The sequence below is a fragment of the Taudactylus pleione genome, unplaced genomic scaffold, assembly GCF_031769625.1.
Source record: "Taudactylus pleione unplaced genomic scaffold, aTauple2 ptg001781l, whole genome shotgun sequence".
NCBI classification, from domain to species: domain Eukaryota; kingdom Metazoa; phylum Chordata; class Amphibia; order Anura; family Myobatrachidae; genus Taudactylus; species Taudactylus pleione.
In genome coordinates this window covers 986,567-1,009,963 of record NW_028286178.1, presented here as the reverse complement: position 1 = coordinate 1,009,963, position 23,397 = coordinate 986,567, and the positions used below count along the sequence as shown (strand labels likewise).

The 23,397-nt window shown below is 46.9% G+C and overlaps 1 protein-coding gene across 1 annotated transcript; it reads right to left on the bottom strand.

The window, feature by feature from the left end:
- Positions 1–4,003: 4,003 nt before the first annotated feature.
- LOC148436380 (uncharacterized) lies at positions 4,004–19,073 on the bottom strand. Its single transcript, XM_088464986.1, has 6 exons — positions 18,944–19,073; positions 17,689–17,880; positions 16,741–16,819; positions 16,212–16,309; positions 15,750–15,870; positions 4,004–5,537 (listed from the first exon to the last, which is right to left on the bottom strand). Exons 1-6 carry the CDS (start codon positions 19,019–19,021, stop codon positions 4,261–4,263), a joined length of 1,845 nt encoding a protein of 614 aa, XP_088321112.1. The 5' UTR covers positions 19,022–19,073; the 3' UTR covers positions 4,004–4,260.
- Positions 19,074–23,397: the final 4,324 nt, after the last annotated feature.

Here is a 23,397-nt window from a genome sequence, read left to right as displayed (position 1 = left end):
TGCTGCAGGGGAGGTAATGTCTGATTGTGTGACAGTGCTGCAGGGGAGGGAGTGTCTGATTGTGTGAGCCATGTTTCTGTTATCACTAGAAGGTTGTGGTTTTTTGAGATAAAATCATGGATGGATGTAAATTTGTTACAGAGCAGCATTCCATAAGGCACATTATAGTGACTGGGAGGGTAATGGGAAAAACATGATGTTTATGAAGTTTACTGGATTTATATTCCGTTATGAGTGGGGCCTGGATTTGAAGATATGACACCAGCAAATAGAAGAGGGAGAGAACGATAACTATAGTTGTAAGCGGTGTATAAAAGATTTTTATGGTGACAGGATAAGGATGTTTGTCAGTGTAAATAGATAAGAAAAAAGCTCATGTATGTATATAAGAGGGGAGAAGAGTAATGAGGTGGCAATGTGTACAGAGGGATGACATACAGGGAGAGTGACGGATGTAATAGCCTTAGAGAAGATACCATGGAGTTATATAGGAAAAAGCTCATGTTTGTATATAAGAGGGGAGTAGAGTAATGAGGTGGTAATGTGTACAGAGGGGTGAGATACAGGGAGAGTGACAGATGTAATAGCCTTAGAGAAGATACCATGGAGTGATATAGGAAAAAGCTCATGTGTGTATATTAGAGGGGAGTAGAGTAATGAGGTGGCAATGTGTACAGAGGGGTGATATACAGGGAGAGTGACGGGTGTAATAGCCTTAAAGATACCATGGAGTGATATAGGAAAAAGCTCATGTGTGTATATAAGAGTGGAGTAGAGTAATGAGGTGGTAATGTGTACAGAGGGGTGAGATACAGGGAGAGTGATGGATGTAATAGCCTTAGAGAAGATACCATGGAGTGATATAGGAAAAAGCTCATGTGTGTATACAAGAGGGGAGTAGAGTAGTGAGGAGGCAATGTGTACAGAGGGGTGACATACAGGGAGAGGGACATATGTAATAGCCTTAGAGAAGATACCATGGAGTGATATAGGATAAAGCTCATGTGTGTATATAAGAGTGGAGTAGAGTAATGAGGAGGCAATGTGTACAGAGGGGTGACATACAGGGAGAGTGACGGATGTAATAGCCTTAGAGAAGATACCATGGAGTGATATAGGAAAAAGCTCATGTTTGTATATAAGAGGGGAGTAGAGTAATGAGGTGGTAATGTGTACAGAGGGGTGAGATACAGGGAGAGTGATGGATGTAATAGCCTTAGAGAAGATACCATGGAGTGATATAGGAAAAAGCTCATGTGTGTATACAAGAGGGGAGTAGAGTAGTGAGGAGGCAATGTGTACAGAGGGGTGACATACAGGGAGAGGGACATATGTAATAGCCTTAGAGAAGATACCATGGAGTGATATAGGATAAAGCTCATGTGTGTATATAAGAGGGGAGTAGAGTAATGAGGTGGCAATGTGTACAGAGGGGTGATATACAGGGAGAGTGACGGAAGTAATAGCCTTAGAGAAGATACCATGGAGTGATATAGGAAAAGCCCGAGTGTGTATATAAGAGGGGAGTAGAGTAATGAGGAGGCAATATGTACAGAGGGGTGAGATACAGGGAGAGTGACGGATGTAATAGCCTTAGAGAAGATACCATGGAGGGATATAGGAAAAAGCTCATGTGTGTATATAAGAGGGGAGTAGAGTAATGAGGAGGCAATGTGTACAGAGGGGTGACATACAGGGAGAGTGATGGATGTAATAGCCTTAGAGAAGATACAATGGAGTGATATAGGAAAAAGCTTATGTGTGTATATAAGAGGGGAGTAGAGTAATGAGGAGGAAATGTGTACAGAGGGGTGAGATACAGGGAGAGTGATGGATGTAATAGCCTTAGAGAAGATACCATGTAGTGATATAGGAAAAAGCTCATGTGTGTATATAAGAGGGGAGTACAGTAATGAGGAGGCAATGTGTACAGAGGGGTGACATACAGGGAGAGTGATGGATGTAATAGCCTTAGAGAAGATACCATGGAGTGATATAGGAAAAAGCTCATGTGTGTAGATAAGAGGGGAGTAGAGTAATGAGGAGGCAATGTGTACAGAGGGGTGAGATACAGGGAGAGTGATGGATGTAATAGCCTTAGAGAAGATACCATGGAGTGATATAGGAAAAAGCTCATGTGTGTATATAAGAGGGGAGTAGAGTAATGAGGAGGCAATGTGTACAGAGGGGTGAGATACAGGGAGAGTGATGGATGTAATAGCCTTAGAGAAGATAACATGGATTGATATAGGAAAAAGTTCATGTGTGTATAAGAGGGGAGTAGAGTAATGAGGCGGCAATGTGTACAGAGGGGTGAGATACAGGGAGAGTGACAGATGTAATAGCCTTAGAGAAGATACCATGGAGTGATATAGGAAAAAGCTCATGTGTGTATATAAGAGGGGAGTAGAGTAATGAGGAGGCAATGTGTACAGAGGGGTGATATACAGGGAGAGTGATGGATGTAATAGCCTTAGATAAGATACCATGGAGTGATATAGGAAAAAGCTCATGTGTATATAAGAGGGGAGTAATGAGGCGGCAATGTGTACAGAGGGGTGATATACAGGGAGAGTGATGGATGTAATAGCCTTAGAGAAGATACCATGGAGTGATATAGGAAAAAGCTCATGTGTGTATATAAGAGGGGAGTAGAGTAATGAGGAGGCAATGTGTACAGAGGGGTGATATACAGGGAGAGTGATGGATGTAATAGCCTTAGAGAAGATACCATGGAGTGATATAGGAAAAAGCTCATGTGTGTATATAAGAGGGGAGTAGAGTAATGAGGTGGCAATGTGTACAGAGGGGTGACATACAGGGAGAGTGATGGATGTAATAGCCTTAGAGAAGATACCATGGAGTGATATAGGAAAAAGCTCATGTGTGTATATAAGAGGGGAGTAATGAGGAGGCAATGTGTACAGAGGGGTGACATACAGGGAGAGTGACAGATGTAATAGCCTTAGAGAATATACCATGGAGTGATATAGGAAAAGCTCATGTGTGTTTATAAGAGGGGAGTAATGAGGAGGGAATGTGTACAGAGGTGTGATATACAGGGAGAGTGATGGATGTAATATCATTAGAGAAGATACCAAGGAGCGATATAAAAAAAAACAAATTTTTAACAAATGTTTTTTTTCTATTAAAAGGTGAAATTTGTAGGACAGGACATAAACAAATGTCAGGTTTGAATACGAAATTGCCTGGTCACATATGGTGATCAATGTTTGTTACACTGTTTTTATTTCACTTGTTTAGAAAACACACTTAGTTATTGCATGCTTTGTGTATTACCACAGTTAGTTGCCCCCTCAGCTAGCTGCCCCCTAAGACTGATTGGTAAGATATAGTCTGGCTGATAAGACTACATCTGAGCCAATTGGTCAGTGGAATGAAATGCAGAGTGATGAGAGGACATACATAGCACTGTGTGTGTGTGAGTATATAACAGGCAGTGTGCTACTATAATCTATGCTTCACTGATCCCCATCACACACAGGTAATGACAATAACAGTAACTCATTACATCACATATGTATAACATCAGATGGAAGATGTGATGTTCTCCACGATGGACTGACATTGGGTATTTGTCACCACATGGATCTCTTAGCTAGAGTACAAGGAGGCTGAGGATTACTTGCTTTTGATTAGCAACACAAAATACAACTTTCCCTCCCTGTTCCTTTCAGTTGTCCATGACTGTGTGATATATACTTTCCTTTTATTAAGGTTGATTGTTATGTGAAAAAAAGTAGCAATGTTTGTGCACTGATGGCGCTGTGTATTGTCCATTCTACTATTACTGGTACTCAAAACGGAATCAGTGTGTAATACTTAATCCCGACAGCAATAGCCCGGCAGAGGTGATAATCCTGATCGTTCATTAAGATAAATAACGCTAACCTAACCCCCTCCTAACCTTCCTTAGGCGCTCCTAACCCCCCCTCTAAGTGCCTAAACCTAACCCCCAACTTCCCCGCAGCCTACCCCTAAGTCTCCCGGGGGGGAAGTTGTCCCCATGGGAGCCCCTAACCTAACCCTCCCTCCCACGGCTGTCCGTGCCTGGCTTACCTTCGATCAGTATGCCGGGCATCGGGCTCCCGGCGAAGGTAAAATGACAGCTGTCGGGATTTCGACACCTGTCATTGGAGCCTAGCCGGGATTAGACAGTCGGGATGGCGACGGTCGGCATTTAGACCATCAGCATCCACAACTTCATACCCTCAAACACAATAAATTAGCCAAAAGATTTTAAGCATTTGAATTGCTTAAAGTATTGTGTTTTATGTCTATCAGCTCGTTTTTTTTATGTATTATTTGATGTGTAACAAGATTTGATTTCTGTGTAAAACATTTCCCACACTCAGAGCATGGAAATGGTTTCTCACCTGTGTGATTTCTCTGATGTCTTACATATAAATCAAATCTTGTAAAACATTTCCCACAGTCAGAGCAAGGAAATGGTTTATCACTTATGTGTCGTCTCTGATGTCTAAGTAGACTTGATTTTCTTGTAAAACATACTCCACACTCAGAGCATGGAAATGGTTTCTCACCTGTGTGACTTCTCTGATGTATAACAAGAACTGATTTTCTGGTAAAACATTTCCCACACTCAGAGCATGGAAATGGTTTCTCACCTGTGTGACTTCTCTGATGTATAACAAGAACTGATTTTCTGGTAAAACATTTCCCACACTCAGAGCATGGAAATGGTTTCTCACCTGTGTGATTTCTCTGATGTCTTACAAGATTTGATTTATGTGTAAAACATTTCCCATAGTCAGAGCAAGGAAATTGTTTCTCACTTGTGTTACATCTCTGATGTCTAAGTAGACTTGATTTTCTTGTAAAACATTTTCCACACTCAGAGCATGGAAATGGTTTCTCATCTGTTTGACATATTTGATGTCTAACAAGATATCTTTTGTCTCTGAAACATTTCCCACAATCAGAGCATGGAAACGGTTTCTCACCTGTGTGACGTCTCAGATGTATAACAACAGATGATTTATAGACGAAACATTTCCCACACTCGGGGCATGAAAATGGTTTCTCACCTGTGTGACATCTCTGATGTATAACAAGATGTGATTTATGTGTAAAACATTTCCCACACCTAGAACACGGAAACGGTTTCTCACCTGTGTGACTTCTCTGATGTGTGACGAGAGCTGATTTATAGATGAAACATTTTCCACATTCAGAGCATGTATGGTGCTTTGCACTGGTCTTAGTTGGTTGGTCATTAATGACTTTTGTGTTCTGTTGGGGATCTATGGAACAGGAATACATTTTATCTACTGCATGAGCTATAATAGGTGTACCACTATCTGGGGTATCAGGAGAACATTCCCCATAATCAGAGGGATCAGATGACACATGTGCACTGTGAGGTGCTGGATGTATAATTGTGGTGTTAGGGTTTTGTCCTAGAGAATCTCGGGTGTTGTTGTGACCTTCTATGTCACCATCTGTAGATAAGATGTGATGTCCCTCTGAGATCTTCCTTCTGTTACATCCATCTGCTGGGAATAAATTAAATATATTAAAAAAGTATTGTTTCTCTGTAACATGGATAGTTTTCCAATAGAGACTACGGTGACAGGTCCCCAAATTAGTAACAAATGGGGAAGTTCCGTTGTGTCATGGTACAATGTATAACGGTCACATATTATGCTATGTTATAGCTATCACAGGGGTTACATGTTTATTCTAATACAAAACATAAAGACAATTGTTGTCGGCATTGGAGTCACCACTACAAACCTGGGTACATCTAGCAATCCAAGCACAAGGACTTCAGCAAAACATTTAAGCTTACAGCCCAGTATCAAGGTTCCTGCAAGTATCTATATTGTATATACATCAAACACCATTAGACTGCTGGTAACATGTGCTCACCTCCCAGATCCAGAGGCTAACGCCTAAACAAGCATAGGCTAGTGAGCCACACACAAAACAGCCTCATATCGGCATGATTGACAGCATTCAGGACTTTAGGCACAATTTTCAAACAAAATAAAACAGGCCAGTCCTGGATGTTACCCATACGTTACATGGTACCAGCCGCGTGGCATTAGGTTTTTGTTTCACAATTAGCTTCTGTAGCTGAGAGACAAGAAAGATGTAACTACAAGTTAGTGGTGTATGAAGGATCAGTCATAGAGTAACTAGCAGAATATTAGGAACTCCTGATGCCGGATTACAAGCTTAAATGTTTTGACCAAAATATGAACAAATCCCTATACTGTCCTTTCAGTGTTCGCAAATACGCGCTATAGAACGTATTTTACCCGCTATTGAGCAATGGGGACTCACTTTTAACAAGTAGCCGGGTCCCCGGGGACGCGTTGTGCTGTGGCCAATCCCTGACAGCTGGCTGCAGCACAGCGCGTCCCCCTGAGAAAGACACAATGCTGTCTGTTATTGGCTGCTGCTGCTGTGGAAAGCCATGCTGGGATCAAGTGTCTGATCCCAGCATCGGCACAGCATCCGTGCCGGGCGCTGGGATAGTGTTTGTTCCCAGCGCCGGGTAAGCCACCATGGCAGGTACCTGGTGAAGGGGCCGCCTGGTCCCTTCCACCAGCGTCAGTGGTAAAGTGGCGGCGGGAGAAGCTTGGCTCCAGGCGCAAGCTAAGCGGAGCTCGCTGCCCAGAAGCGGCGGTTGTTTGGCACTGGCCACAAGCTAAACACGGCTCGCGGTCCAGCAGCCAATCGGAGGCAGATGCGACGAGCCAATCGCGGCGTCTTGAATCAGACGCCGCTGAGAGGGAAAGTTCAGTCCGGTGGTGGAGGGGAGGAGTGAAGACCTTCCGAAGACAAGAGAAGAGCGGCGCGGCAACAGTTCCGGCGGCCACGCAAGAGGCCAGAAGACGGCGTGATCAAGGAGGAAGAAAGGAAGAGGCGGTGCCGCTGGCCAGGATGGGCCAACGGCAGAAGACTGAAGCTGAGGACTGAAGCCTCTTCCACCTTACGGGTAGGCGGCCTTCGGCCACCGTTATTTACCCCCTTCCCTAGACCACCAGGGTTGTCGGGCACTAGGCCCGTGGAATAATTTCAGGCAATAGGCCTGTAGGTATATAGGTGGGCACAAGGCCTGGGCTACATAGGGGTCATTAGGCCCAATTGAAGGTGTGAGTGACGCCAATACTGGGGGCAATGCATAGGGGGGATTACTACTGAGGGCAATGCACAGAGGGACTACTAGGGGCAATGCATAGGGGGACTACTAGGGGTAATGCATACGGGGATTACTACTAGGGGCAATGCATAGGGGGATTACTACTAGGGATAAAGCATAGCGGGATTACTACTAGGGGTAATGTATTTGGGTATTGCTACTGGGGGCAATGCATAAGGGGACTACTAGGGATAATGCATGAGGGTATTACTACTGGGGCAATGCATAGGGGGATTACTACTGGGGACAATGCATAGGTGGACTACTAGGGATAATGAATGGGGGTATTACTACTGGGGCAATACATAGGGGGATTACTACTGGGGGCAATGCATAGGGGGACTACTAGGGGTAATGCGTAGGGGGATTACTACTAGGGGCAATGCATAGGGGGATTACTACTAAGGATAAAGCATAGGGGGATTATTACTAGGGGTAATGCATAGGGGGATTCCTACTTGGGGCAATGCATAGGGGGTCTACTGGGGGCAATGCATAGGGAGTCAATTACTAGGGGCAATGCATGGGGGAGACTACTACTGGGGCAATGCATAGTGGGACTAAAGGGCATTAATGTGTGGCATAATGTGTAAAGGCCAGGCATGGCTGTGTGGCATCATTTGTAAGGTCTATTACTGCATGGCATAATGTGTAAAGACGGGGCATTAATGTGTGGCATAATGTTTAAAAATCGGGCATTAATGTGCGGCATAATGTGTAAAGACCGGGCACTGCTGTGCGGCATAATGTGTAAAGGGCATTAATGTGCGGCATAATGTGTAAAGGCCGGGCATGGCTGTGTGGCATCATTTGTAAGGGGTTAGGGGAGGTCTGAGAGGCATATGGGGAGCTCTAAAGCATAAATTATGATGGGACCTAGAAATGGTCAGGTAGGACCCCATTTTTTTTTTAAAGTGGAGGGTCCCTGGGACCCACATATTTTGTCAACACCGCGATCACTGCCTTTGCTGGATACACAGATTGTGAGTGGAGGTGACAAGCCCCAAAGTGTCAGATGTTCCTCCAGGTGACTGTAGAATTATTTTGGGCTTACTTTAATACTCCTAGGGACTGTCAGCAACCGCCTGTTACTGACTCCCCCCAATGCCTCCTGGGTGGTGCTGGCTAATTGCCACTGATCTCTCACTGTGGACCAGTTGGCACATGGTAGCTGGCAGAGGGACTGAGCTTGGAGACACTGGGCTCAAACCAGAACAGCTGGAAGTAGTGTTTGGTGCTTCTCTGGTAGTCACAGGATACGAGCAGATGCAGGTGTCTGGGGCAATTGGATATTTATTGCTCACAGGATTTGTCTATACAAAGACAGTTACTCCAAAGCATACAAGGTGTTACACAGGTTCTCTCCTCTCAGATAGTCAGAGCGTATACACCTTACAGAGCTACATCGGTTCTTTACATACAGATAATGTATATATCACAGCAGGGATCCAGCCCAAACTCTACATCAGTTATCACATCAGGAAACCAAAATTAAATAGAATTTCAATTTCACAGTAACAGGTTAATTACATTCCTCCTGTGATAAGCCTGACACTTATTACAGTATATTTAGTCATTATGAAGGAATACAAAATTATTGTGACTTAAACATGACGTGTTACATGATTGGTCTCCTTAGTACGGAAGGCATGAACAGGAAACTCCAATATGCATGAAGACCAAAAGACAAAGGCGTCATTAGGCCAAATGGACAATATGGGTAACACAGGTGCGGACATGTTTGTGTTAATAATTTACTTGCGCTGGAGATTGCTTTGAGCCATCACTGGAGAGTATATCTCATATACTTTAGATATAGGGTCTCATTCAGACCCAGTCGCAAGCGCTGAGCGCTCGCAACCGGGTTGATGTTTTACTACTGGGCATGCGCACGTCGGTACCGACTAGCGTCGGGCGCTCCATCGCTATGGGTCTCGCACCAAACGATGGAGAGTGACAGCTCGCCCCGTTTGGGAGGCGGGCCGAGGGGGGGTGGCTGAGCAAACGGATGCGTTCCTCAAGGAACACCTGACCGTTTGTGGGCGGCCCCACTGACATCACCAGTGATGTCAGTGGGGAGCTTCCTGCTCGATCAGAGCAGGAAGCTCCCTGGGGCTTGCGGATGCCGAGACCCAACCTTAGGATCTCGTCGCATGCCCCGATGGTCGTGATGGTCTTGACCATTGCGACCATTAACCTGGTCGCTCGCTAGAGCTGTGGGTGGTAACCCACAGCTCAGCTAGCGACCAGGAGGCCGCACTAAAAAATGCAAGCGGCCACCCTCAGAGCGATCACTTGCATCAAGCGCCCGACTCTGAATGAGGGCCATAATGTGTTCTGATAACCTAGACCAGGCCTGGCCAACCTGCGGCTCTGCAGCTGCTGTGAAACTACAAGTCCCAGCATGCCCTGCTGTAGTTTAGCTATAAGGAAATGCTAAAACTGTGGCAGGGCATGCTGGGATGTGTAGTTACACAACAGCTGGAGGGCCACAGGTTGGCCAGGCCTGTACTAGACCATGAAAGCTGAAGGCACGTGACCAAGACACTGCTGCCTCTAGGCTTACAGGAAAGATGCGCAATATCCATGGGATGTACAGAAAGAGAAGCTGGAAATGCACAGACGTCGCCATTTTGGGGAATATTTACATGAATAACAAGAGATATGGTAAGAACTTACCTTTGTTATCTCTGTTTCTATGAAGTCCATAGGGTCCACAGGGTTGACCTTGGGGGTATAGGATGGGAACCAAATCCGGGCACCACGCAGTTAAAGCTTTTAGCTCCCAGGATGCACTTGGGTCCACTCTCCCTATAACCCCACCCCCCAGCCAGAGGCACCTCAGTTTGTAAGTAGCCAAAGGCCGGAGGAGAGAAAAAGAGAGAGAAAACTGGAACACTCAATAACCATACTCACAGAAATGGGAGATGGAAAACCGGTGACCAGCCACACAGCCCATACGAAGCCAGGTGCGTCAGGGCGGGCGCCCTGTGGACCCTATGGACTTCGTAGAAACAGAGATAACAAAGGTAAGTTCTTACCATATCTCTTGTTTTCTACTTCAGTCTCAAAGCAGTTCAACCAAGGGTGGGGACGCTCCTGTGCTGAGAGGAGAATCCGTCGCCAAAAAGGAAGCATCCTGAGAGGCAAAGGAAACCAATGCCTAGAACCTTAAAAAGGCGTGGTCACCTAGTAAGGCAAAACAGCGAGGCGCCACAGCGGGCCGCCCTCGAGGGTTACATGGCCCGAGAAAACAAGCCTCAACAGAAAGGCCTACCCATGGGTAGGCCCCTGAGGAAGACATACAAGGCCATCGAGCCAACATTTGGCTATAGGCCGGCCATCCTTTCCTGTGAAAACCAGAAAACACCCTGAGAGAAAGAGAGAGCCTAAGCAATAGACCATGTAATGGCTATCACAACCAGCAGTTCCATTGACTGTCCCCGGAGGGAACGAAGAACCACTACTAACTCCCAAGGAGTCCCTAGGGAGGACAAAAGGAGGCATAATCCAGAAAACACTCCAAAGGATGAACTGGATACCAGAGTGGAGCAATTCCATATCTTAACCCTACTGACAGTGTAGGGATCCGCACTGTCAGGAAGGCCAGGCCGAGGGAGAAACCCAAGCCAGCCGGAAGGAATGCCAGAATATCTGGAAATCCTGGACACCGGAGGATTGTATCAACAGGTACAATACCATAAGAATTATGGCTGCCACAGTTTGTTTGTAGGTCCCAGCAAAAGCTGATCTATGTGCTCTAATCATTCCAACGATGACAAAGCCAGGGAAGCCGTAAGACCACTGTAGGGACGCAGTCAAAGACAAACGACCCAGGTCCTAGGCAAAACCAAGGACCCTGAGACAACAGGTCCGGGCAGTGAAGCATCAGGAATGGAGTATCGATGGAGAGACTCCAAAAATCCAAGTACCCCTGACATCTGGGGCAATCAGGAACCACCAGCAGGAAAGCATCTCTGTCTTGATTGAAACACTTCCCTCGAGGAAGAAGGGAGACCGGAGAACACAGGTACGCAAAGTGGAAGGACCACTTCACCGACAAAGAGTCACTGAAAGTTGCTTCAGAATCCCGAGAGCTGGACTGTAACACCATAGTGTGATAAAGTCAGAAGGCCATGAGGGCCACCTCAGGGGCCCCCCCTGCTCACCAGGAGATGAAACCTCTCTTGGGGAAGAGACTAGTCCCCGGGATGCACGTCGTGACGGCTGAGGACTCCCGCTTCCCAATGGAGAGCTCCTGAAATGAACGCTGCCAAGATGGTCGGGAGGAGACCCTCGGACTATGTCCGAATGTGTGACATACCTGTCATTGCCACCCAACCTACAGTGTTGCTAAAAAGGAAGCCACTGTCCTGACCCTGTCGGACTGAACCTTTTCAAGTTCACCGGGAAACAAGAATTATGCCAGAGTGAAGGCCCAAGACAGGCTAAAGGTCCAACAAGTTAATTGACAGGGTAGAATCGACAGACGTCCAACTGCACTGAAATGGATGCGAACCAGACACTGTCCATAGCAAAGAATACCCTGGACGAGATGGCCATAGCCACCCGGAAAGGGACCGACTTGCCTCCGGAGAGAGCACATCGTTCGAACAGTGATCTGACAGAAAAAACTCGTTCCATCTGGAGATAAGCCAATTATGGAAAGGCCTGGAATGGAACTGAGCCCATTCCACCCTTCCAAAGGCAGACACTGAATATTTGATCATGCATCCCAGAGTGTAAAGACATATGTCGACTGCGTAGACATCCATGGACTCCTAATGGAAGAGTGGAGACTCCGTCTTACGCCAGAAGAATTCTCAGATTCTGAGAATCCAGCAGGGCTCCTAGATGAAGAATACCCAGAGAGGGAGGACTTATTCCCCGTTGATTAAACGTCTGCACCCTGAAGAAGCCACGGTCATCCTGATCTGGCAGTAAAGTACCCCGGTGATCCTGCTAAGAGCAGGAGACCGTCCAGGTACAGGAGCATTGGGATATACTGAACAAGAGAACTGTCAGAAAATCCAAAACGCTGGTAAACCCCTGTGGGGCTGAGGACAGTCCCAAGAGGCAGAGCCCGAAAAATTGTAAGTGTTGCTGTGATATAGCAAACCTCAGTCCATGCTGAGGAAAGGTCTCTGTAAGTACCCGTAAGCAGGCGTCCTGTATATCCAGTGATACCATAAAGTCCCCAGGTTCCAAACATAGTATGATGGAGCATAGGGATTGCCTCCTGAGCCCAGGTAGCTTTAGGAACTGGTTCAGGGAATTGAGACAGAGAATAGGCCAAAGAGAACCATTCAGCCACCACACCAGAAAGAAAGCAGAACAACCAGTCCCTCGCTGAGAAAGTGGGGATGGCCTAATCAGCTCCGCTGACCGCAACAACTGTATAGCTTTCTGGATTTGTAAGGCCCTGTTCGGGTCTGAATAAGGGCCCGCTACCATCACATGTAAAGAGGCCGCCTGAGCAAAGAGAGGGCGTATCCTCCTACCCACGTAGCCGCGGCAACCTGACACTAGTACCAGGCTAACTGAGAAATTCGCTATCTCCCAGTGGGAGGCCTGTCACGTCAGGCTGAAGATATATCCGTAGGTTCAGAAGCAGGATCGGCTGGCAGTCCAGGCCTGCTCGGGACTGGATATGTCGGCCCTTGTAGAGGCCGACAGTCTACGAAGAAACAGACCTTTACAGCTGACCCAGAGGACACAAAGACTTAACAGACTTAGTCTGAGGCCTTGTAGTGGGCATAGCTGAAGGCGGTAAACTGGTCGTTAGTAATACTGCCAATGTTACTACAATCTTGTCAAGGTCAGGACCAAACAAGATCTACCCTATAGATGGTATCTGCACCTCTGCATTCCCAGAGCGTAGCCATAGGGTATGACGGAGGATACAGTCGCAACCGGAACTCTGAAAGTTAGGAGACTGGTATCCAATATAGGCATTTCCACCTATGACAACTGCATATATTACGTGAGCGACCAAATACATTTGAACCCCAGACGTTTTGGAAGGGAAAAAACATTACAAATGCATCAGCTCAGTATGCAATAGTATTAACCAACCATGCTATAGCCATGGTAGGATGGGTAACAACCCCTGAAAGCGAGTATACTGATTTCAGGTAGAGTTACCACCTATGGATCCGAAGAATCCGACCACGCCGGAATGGGAGGCATAGTAACATCTGTAATGAGATGAGTAACACGCCCATCCACCCCAGGAGGGTCTCGTGATGACCCTCAGGGAATTTGGGACAGGAGGCCAAACGCTGTTGTAATACCTCGTATCTGGCAACAGCCAGAGTCCCGCCATGCGATCCAACCGCTAGTCAGCAACAGGGAACCCGAAGGCATGTAAGACGGAGGGTGTATGATACAGGTGCAGGTCAACATTCACTCTAACCAGAATGGACCTGCTACCAGCCCTAAAGCAGGGATAATAAAACCTGAAATAGGCTTCCCCCCGTGTAAGAGGGAAAGAGCCCAAAACAGTATCCAGTAGACGGCAGAGCCAACTGGGAAGTAACCACAGGGCGCCAACCACGCCAATTTGCGTTTCATAGAAAACGACATCCACCCAGGGTGGCTGTGGTAATCCCTGCAAGGGGAATGACAGACTATTGTGGCACCAGGGGGAATTCATATACTTGGAAAAACCCCTGCAGGGAGCGGTAGTCTGTGTCACAGGGGAAGAGTGCAAGAAACTGCGAGATACCCTGAGATGAAGAGGGCAGTATGGTGAAGTAACCCCCAGGTGAGGTACAACAATGGGGCCCACCCGGCTATCCGCAATTGAGAGGATCCCAAGAAAACAAACCGCCCAAGGGGGTCGTGTAAGGGGCTCGGCACCAGATGGCGCCGCATACAGAACCCTTTATGAGTCAAATCCTCCGCACTAACACCTGCAGCACATGACTTGCAGGATAGTAAAAATGGATGCAGTATAACGCTCTATCTCCTGGTCAGACATATCTGACCAATCTTGGCGGAAATATCAAGCAGCAATATACTGGTCCTGACTGATGCCAAAATTAGCTGCAGGGACCCATTTTCAGCGTATGCAACACACAGTTCCATCGAAAATATGGCAACGTGCAGCACGCAACAGTATGTGACAAACCTCACAAATATTAACAAGTATATAAATGTGAGGCCTCAGAACCACCCTAAGTACAGCTGTATTAGGGCAGATAAAGAAAAGGGATAGATATATATTGACAGGTGAGATAATAAAGTACAGACAGTCAGCACTAGCATAAGTCACATACCATGCAGATATATACATATATATACATAAACATGTCATATAATATACTGCACTATGTCACTGCATTCAACTGCCCAGATTCAGTGTCTGGGAAGGCTACAGCGCTGTGTACACTGACCTGATGGTGAGGTACGCAGGGGGACTGGACTCACTGCCATCTCCGGAGCTCTGCTGCTGCACATAGAAAATGGCCGCCTGGAGACCTCAGAAGAAGCGTAGCCCGCGGAGGAAGCAGCTCAGCGACGCCAGACTATAATACTGAAAGGCGAGCTGAGCTGAGGGGAGGAGCCGCTGTAACAGGGAAGGCTTGCTCCCCTGGCCGGCTATTAACCCCAGGGAAGCCGGCTCCCTGCGCCGATCGTTAAGTCCCTGGTGGTCTAGTGGACACACGGGGTATGGGGGGCCCGCCGCCACTGCCGGCGCCTCCGGTCTGTCCCCAGAGACCGGAGGCACAGGACTGCATTTGAAATGCGCGGATCACCGCAAGCGGTGATCCGCGACCTTACCTGCTCCCCGTGGATTCGGCAGCAGTCCTGGGCGCCCACAGAGTCCGGCTAGTACAGACTCTGGGGCCCCGCTGAGATCCCCAGATCTGTACTGGCGTCTCAGCGCCAGCGGGGTGACGGAGCGGCAGGTTAGACGTCCTATGGACAGTCCGACGCTGCCGCTCTGAAGAGTCCAAAGTTGGAAAAAACTTTGTCCCTAAAAAATAAAAATAAAATAAGCTTAGGGGCTGCTAATCAGCTCCCCCTGCACTAACGGTGACCCGACTCCGGCCGGGCACCAACTTACACTGAGGTGCCTCTGGCTTGGGGGTGGGGTTATAGGGAGAGTGGACCCAAGTGCATCCTGGGAGCTAAAAGCTTTAACTGCGTGGTGCCCGGATTTGGTTCCCAACCTATATCCCAAGGTCAACCCTGTGGACCCCCTATGGACCCTGAAATAGATAGGGGCTGATGGCTCCTGATGTATGAGATACACCAGAGAGTGTGGGGAGGAGACTGGTCAGATCTCTGGGCTGGTAACACACAGTGACATGAATTGAGGGGGAGAGCAGGAGTATAATAGGGGCTGATGGCTGCTGATGTATGAGATACACCAGAGAGTGTGGGGAGGAGACTGGTCAGATCTCTGGGCTGGTAACACACAGTGACATAATGTGAGGAGGAGAGCAGGAGTATAATAGGGACTGATGGCTCCTGACTCCACCACTGGACAGATACATTTCCCTCATTAGTTTGTACTGTTGTATTGATTGAGTAAGTGTTTATTACTCACCTGTGCTGATATCTGTAGGGATTTCCTCCTCCTTACACTGCTGATCACCTCTCACATACGTTTCTTCTTCTCTCTCTATATCTTCTACCTTCATATCAGTCACATACGTCTCTTCTTCTCCCTCTATATCTTCTGCCTTCATATCAGTCACATACGTTTCTTCTTCTCCCTCTATATCTTCTGCCTTCATATCAGTCACATACGTCTCTTCTTCTCCCTCTATATCTTCTGCCTTCATATCAGTCACATACGTCTCTTCTTCTACCTCTATATCTTCTGCCTTTATATTAGCCAGACTTTCACCCTAAGAAACCAACAAATCAATAAAATAACAATTTAGAAATGTCATATTTCATTAAATCACACTAATTAGAAGAATTCTGGTTAATAAGACACACACAGCTTCCTACAGATCCTATAAAGACACTTTGGTATATTGGTGAGACCCTAAATCCCACCTACCTGATGCTCCTGTGGGGTCCTGTGATTCTCCTCTGTACAATCCTGTGAATAAAGAGGACGGGGACATCTCTCTGGAGTATTTCTGTTACTGGGTCCATCTGTAGGAAACACACAGTGACTGAGGGGCTGATTCAGAGTGAGAAAGAGCATGTAACTGTGAACCAGGACAAACCATGTTGCAATGCAAGGGGTGCAAATACATACATTATTTTGCATTTAGGGTAAATACTGGCTGCTTTTGCATGTAGCCCACATATACTGCACAGCTTTATTTTTACACTGCAATTTAGAAGTCAGTTTGGACACCTCCCTCCCAACTCTAAATCTCTCTGCTCATTATACATCTGCCGCACCTGCAGTGCAGCATGGTTTCACCAAGATTGTCAGTTACGTGCTAATTCTCACTCTATTCCCAAAGCTGAATCAGGCCCTGAGTACATTGTATATATGTGATTATCAGGTGATGGGTGTATATAGGAGGCCCCCATACCTGCTCTCCCCTGTACAATAAATTACAGTCTCGTCTTACCCAGTGATGTGAGGGGCCGGTGATTCTCCATTATCACGTCCTTGTACAGACCCCTGTCATCCTCTATATACTCCTCCTCCTGCATGGAAACATAGACAGTGACATCCTGACACCTTATAGGAACCTGACACACAATGATACAGTCATCACCCAGACACATCCCCTGGTGTTACTGTATAATGTCCCATTCCCAGCAGTCACCACCCAGACACATCCCCTGGTGTTACTGTATAATGTCCCATTCCCAGCAGTCACCTCTCCAGTCACCACCCAGACACATCCCCTGGTGTCACTGTTTAATGTCCCATTCCCAGCAGTCACCACCCAGACACATCCCCTGGTGTTACTGTATAATGTCCCATTCCCAGCAGTCACCTCTCCAGTCATCACCCAGACACATCCCCTGGTGTTACAGTATAATGTCCCATTCCCAGCAGTCACCACCCAGACACATCCCCTGGTGTTACTGTATAATGTCCCATTCCCAGCAGTCACCTCTCCAGTCACCACCCAGACACATCCCCTGGTGTTACTGTATAATGTCCCATTCCCAGGAGTCACCTCTCCAGTCATCACCCAGACACATCTCCTGTATAATGTCCCATTCCCAGCAGTCACATCTCCAGTCATCACCCAGACACATCCCCTGGTGTCACTGTATAATGTCCCATTCCCAGCAGTCACCTCTCCAGTCATCACCCAGACACATCCCCTGGTGTTACTGTATAATGTCCCATTCCCAGCAGTCACCTCTCCAGTCATCACCCAGACACATCCCCTGGTGTTACTGTATAATGTCCTATTCCCAGCAGTCACTTCTCCAGTCATCACCCAGACACATCCCCTGGTGTCACTGTATAATGTCCCATTCCCAGCAGTCACCTCTCCAGTCATCACCCAGACACATCCCCTGGTGTCACTGTATAATGTCCCATTCCCAGCAGTCACCTCTCCAGTCAGCAGGTGAATGTTATTGTTGATGAGTTCCAGCATCTTCTGGTCATTGTGTCTCTCATGTATCAGTGAGTGAGGTGGAGGCACCATGATGGGGCTCTGGGTCCTGCTCAGTCCTCCTGTCACATGGGGACGGCTGCTGGAAGTCTCATGCTCACCGGATGTCTTCTTCACTACTGTGTAATCCTGTGTATTGGGGGAGACATCAATGAGGAGGTCAATTAAACTCCACCTAAATGGGGCTGTTTATTTAGATGATCACTTTGCATAATATACAAAAAGACTATTTCACTAAAGCAAATATTATAGCAATCTCCTATATACAGAAAAATGTAGAGTATATAGTATCTCCTGCAGCTCCAACATCTTTGTGTCAGTGACAGAAAGAAAACAACATATAATTCCCAACTCCAGTGAGGACTGTGGGACTGATACTAATATCTGAGACCAGCTCCCTGCTGCTTGTTTAATAATATAGATATAAGTGATGTCACTGTGACACTCCCAGATCCCCTCACCTCCCCAGTCATGTCCCTGTATTATTACTATAGATATAAGTGATGTCACAGTAACACTCCCAGATCCTCTCACCTCCCCAGTCATGTCCCTGTATTATTACTATAGATATAAGTGATGTCACTGTGACACTCCCAGATCCCTCTCACCTCCCCAGTCATGTCCCTGTATTATTACTATAGATATAAGTGATATCACTGTGACACTCCCAGATCCCCTCACCTCCCCAGTCATGTCCCTGTATTATTACTGTAGATATAAGTGATGTCACTGTGACACTATCAGATCCCCTCACCTCCCCAGTCATGTCCCTGTATTATTACTATAGATATAAGTGATGTCACTGTGACACTCCCAGATTCTCTCACCTCCCCAGTCATGTCCCTGTATTATTACTATAGATATAAGTGATGTCACTGTGACACCCCCAGACCCTCTCACCTCCCCAGTCATGTCCCTGTATTATTACTATAGATATAAGTGATGTCACTGTGACACTATCAGATCCCCTCACCTCCCCAGTCATGTCCCTGTATTATTACTATAGATATAAGTGATGTCACTGTGACACTCCCAGATTCTCTCACCTCCCCAGTCATGTCCCTGTATTATTACTATAGATATAAGTGATGTCACTGTGACACTCTCAGATCCTCTCACCTCCCCAGTCATGTCCCTGTATTATTACTATAGATATAAGTGATGTCACTGTGACACCCCCAGACCCTCTCACCTCCCCAGTCAGCAGGTAGATGATCTCCAGGGTGAGATGTAAGATCCTCTCAGTCCTGTGACTTTCATCCATGTCCATTTTCAGTGAATCAGTGAGAATATAGAACGTGTGATGTGTAATAAAGACTCTGGTTCCTCACAGCAGGATTATCTAGGAATAAATAGAATACACATCACAGAGAACACATGTAAGACAGTCAGACATGTAACACTGAGTGACCAGTAAGTTTCCCCTTTCCCCCAGCCATAGAGCCCTGGTCAGTGTCTGTCAGAGGTTCCTGTGACCCAGCCCCATAAGGCTCCTCAGAGGCCGTCACACAACGCTGTACTGTATAAGGTTACACCAATGCTCCTCTCCTGGCCGGGGGTCTTATTCCTCCCAGACACATATTTGGTGAAATTTGCTCCACGTGTATCTTGTACAAACACATGAATTAGGGATGTTGGGATTTTTTACTTTTGTTTTACATTTATTCCAGAAACGGAGAGAATCTGTGACTATACTGAGGTCATACAGGTAACAGGGGTGTGAGGGGAGAGTACACAGGAGAGCAGAAGGGGTGCAGATATGGGGAGAGGGGAAGTAACGTAGGAATACAGAGCACACAACAGGGGATGTAACAGCTGTACAGAGGTGTCAGTAACACAGGGGAGGGGAAGGGAACAGAAGAGGTTAATAACACAGGGATAGGACAGCAGGCAGCCCAGGGGACACACAAAGGGTTACACAATACAGAATCCCATCAGTCACTCTGCACAAATGATGAAATGACAAATGACCGCACCTCAGATGTATGTTACATGTGTGACCAGCCTGCCGGCCGTGTGTGTGCAGCGTAGGGTGGGGTGAGACATGTCCTGGGGGATAATCAGTGACACTCTGAGGATCTGGGGACTGTCACAGCCACTGGCTGTCTCTGAGAGAGTCTCTATTGCTCAGGATAACAAGACGCCCTGACAGACAGTCTCAGCTCAGGGAGTGCAGCCCTTTATTACATGGCCTGTCTGTGTCCTTCTCACACATCCTTCCCCAGCTCCTGTTATGTATCATCTGGTATACACAGTACATACGTGTTATACCTATTATGTGTTATTCCCTGACCACTCATTACTGTTATTATTACTCTGCAGCTGCTGCTATAACAGGACACCACAGCCTGCTCCCCCTGTATAGGACACCACAGGCTGCTCCCCCTGTATAGTACATCACAGGCCACTCCTCCTGTTCAATAGGACACCACAGGCCACTCCCCCTCTATAGTAGGACACCACAGGCTGCTCCCCCTGTATAGTAGGACACTACAGGTCACTCCCCTATATATAAGGACACCACAGGCCGCTCTCCCTGTATAGTAGGACACCAAAGGCTGCTCCTCCTGTATAGCAGGACACACTGCAGGCTGCTCTAGCTGTATAATAGGACACCGCAGTCCGCTCCACCTGTAAAGTAGGACACCGTAGGCCACTCCCAGTGTATAGTAGGACACCACAGGCCACTCGACCAGTATAGTAGGGCAACACAGGCCACTTCCCTGTAAAGTAGGACACCACAGGCTACTCGACCAGTATAGTAGGGCAACACAGGCCACTTCCCTGTAAAGTAGGACACCACAGGCCACTCCCCCTGTATAGTAGAGTGCAACAGGCTGATCCCCCTGTATAGGAAGGCACCACAGGTTGCTCCCCCTGTAGGGTAGGACAATACATGTTGCTCCCCCTGTATAGTAGAGTGCAACAGGCAGCTTCCCCTGTATAGTAGGATACCACTGGATGCTCCCCCTGTATAGTAGGACACTACAGACTGCTCCCCCTGTATAAGACACCACAGTAGGACTCAATAGGCCGCTCTTCTTGTATAGTAGGACACAATAGGCCGCTCTTCCTGGGTAGTAGGACATCACAGTCCGCTCCCCCTGTAAAGTGTTGGACAAAACATGCCGATCCTCCTGTGCAGTAGGACAATGCAGGCTGCTACCACTGTATAGGACACCACAGGCCACTCCCCCTGTAAAGTAGGACACCACCGGCAGCTCCACCTATATAGTGTAGGACACCACAGGCCACTCCCTCTGTACAGTAAAATACCATTACCTTCTGCCGTTTGACACAGCAAGGTTGCATTTTTCGCGCTTGAATTAAAAAACTCTTCCGTCAAATCCTTTCTCCCTTATATAATAATACTACCACATATAAGTGTGTGGTGAGATCTGTTTTTCCACGCTGAAGTATCACTAAACAGTTCCCACAGCTCTTTATATTATTACAACATATCAGTCTGTGGTAACATCTGATTTAATCCCCATTATATATCACTGTAGTCCCTTATCCTTTAAATATTAATAATACAGCATTCTGACTAGGTTGTTTTAGTGGGCCAATTTCAAAGGGCAGAATGCACCCTGCCCCTTTGGCGGCGCCCTGTTGGCAAACCGCTAAAACATCATGCCGGGTGGTGACCCCACCTGCGGACTGCAGTGCCCCTCGGGTGGGAAAAATTGCGGTGCAGCGCTCAACGCTGGTGAATATTCACAGAGAAAGGAGAGCTTGGGGGCAGCCTAGCTGGGCAAATCCCCAAGAGTGATGAACAGGCCGCATCATGCCCCCTTTGCAGGCGAGCGCTTGAGTGACATACCCCTTGCCGGACCTAGAATGAACACTAATAATACCACATATCAGTGAGTGCTGGAAGCAGTTATTCCCCCTCATATATCACTATACAGTCCCATTCCCCCTATATAATAATAATACCACATATCAGTGTGTGATGGGAGCTGTGTTATTCCCCCTCATATATCACTATACAGTCCCCTCTCCCCTATATAATAATAATACCACATATCAGTGTGTGCTGGGAGCTGTGTTATTCCCCCTCATATATCACAGTACAGTCCCCTCTCCCCTATATAATAATAATACCACATATCAGTGTGTGCTGGGAGCTGTGTTATTCCCTCATATATCACTGTATGGTCCCCTCCCCCTATATAATAATAATACTACATATCAGTGTGTGCTGGGAGCTGTATTATTCCCCCTCATATATCACTGTACAGTCCCCTCTCTCCTATATAATAATAATAATACCACATATCAGTGTGTGCTGGGAGCTGTGTTATTCCCCCTCATATATCACTATACAGTCCCATTCCCCCATATATACTAATAATACTACATATCAGTGTGTGCTGGGAGCTGTGTTATTCCCTCTCATATATCACTGTACAGTCCCCTCTCTCCTATATAATAATAATACCACATATCAGTGTGTGCTGGGAGCTGTGGTATTCCCCCCCATATATCACTGTACAGTCCCCTCTCCCCTAAATAATACAATATTTCAGCGTGTGCTGGGAGCTGTGTTATTTCCCCTCATATTTCACTGTACGGTCCCATCCCCTATATAATAATAATAATACCACATATCAGTGTGTGCTGGGAGCTGTGTTATTCCTCCTCATATATCACTGTACAGTCCCCTCTCCCCTATATAATAATAATACCACATATCAGTGTGTGCTGGGAGATGTGTTATTCCCCTCATATATCACTGTACGGTCCCCTCTCCCCTATATAATAATAATAATACCACATATCAGTGTGTGCTGGGAGCTGTGTTATTCCCCCTCATATATCACTGTACAGTCCCCTCCCCCTATATAATAATACCACATATCAGTGTGTGCTGGGAGCTGTGTTATTCTCTCTCATATCACTGTACAGTCCCCTCTCCCCTATATAATAATAATACCACATATCAGTGTGTGCTTGGAGCTGTGTTATTCCCCCTCATATATCACTATACAGTCCCCTCTCCCCTATATAATAATAATAATACCACTTATCAGTGTGTGCTGGGAGCTGTGTTATCCCCCCTCATATATCACTGTACGGTCCCCTCTCCCCTATATAATAATATCACAAATCAGTGTGTGCTGGGAGCTGTGTTATTCCCCCTCATATATCACTGTACAGTTCCCTCTCCCCTATATAATAATAATACCACATATCAGTGTTTGCTGGGAGCTGTGTTATTCCCCCTCATATATCACTGTACGGTCCCCTCTCCCCTATATAATAATAATAATAATAATATAATATATACAGGACACGTTACCTGGCTCCGGCTGTCAGGAATATCTATGACAAAATGGCAGCTAAAGCCCCTGTGGCCCCGCCCCCTCTGCTCTGTGACTGGGAGACTATAAGAATATGGCCGCCGGTCACCGCACATGAGGACACCATTAGACTATACAGCTGTTACTCTAGTGATGGAGCGGTAGGAGCAGGTGGCTTCTAGTTACAGGACGTCCTTCCTACTATATGCCTCCTGATTGGCTTCTCGCTGCTGCCAATCACCGCCCTGAAGGGAATGAGAGGGCGGTCACTATGATAAGAGGGGCGGGGCAGACAGTAGCCATAGCTACAGGGAGATGAGAGGGGCGTTTCTTCCAGAAT

What these genes read in the sequence shown, in the direction of transcription:
- LOC148436380 (XM_088464986.1), bottom strand. Translation starts at nt 19,021, where the DNA reads ATGGACATGGATGAAAGTCACAGGACTGAGAGGATCTTACATCTCACC. An exon ending in CCGGCCCCTCACATCACTGG is followed by an intron (nt 16,310 to 16,740) that starts GTAAGACGAGAC and finishes TGTTTCCTACAG; the next exon opens with ATGGACCCAGTAACAGAAAT. An exon ending in CCCTACAGATATCAGCACAG is followed by an intron (nt 5,538 to 15,749) that starts GTGAGTAATAAA and finishes ATTTATTCCCAG; the next exon opens with CAGATGGATGTAACAGAAGG.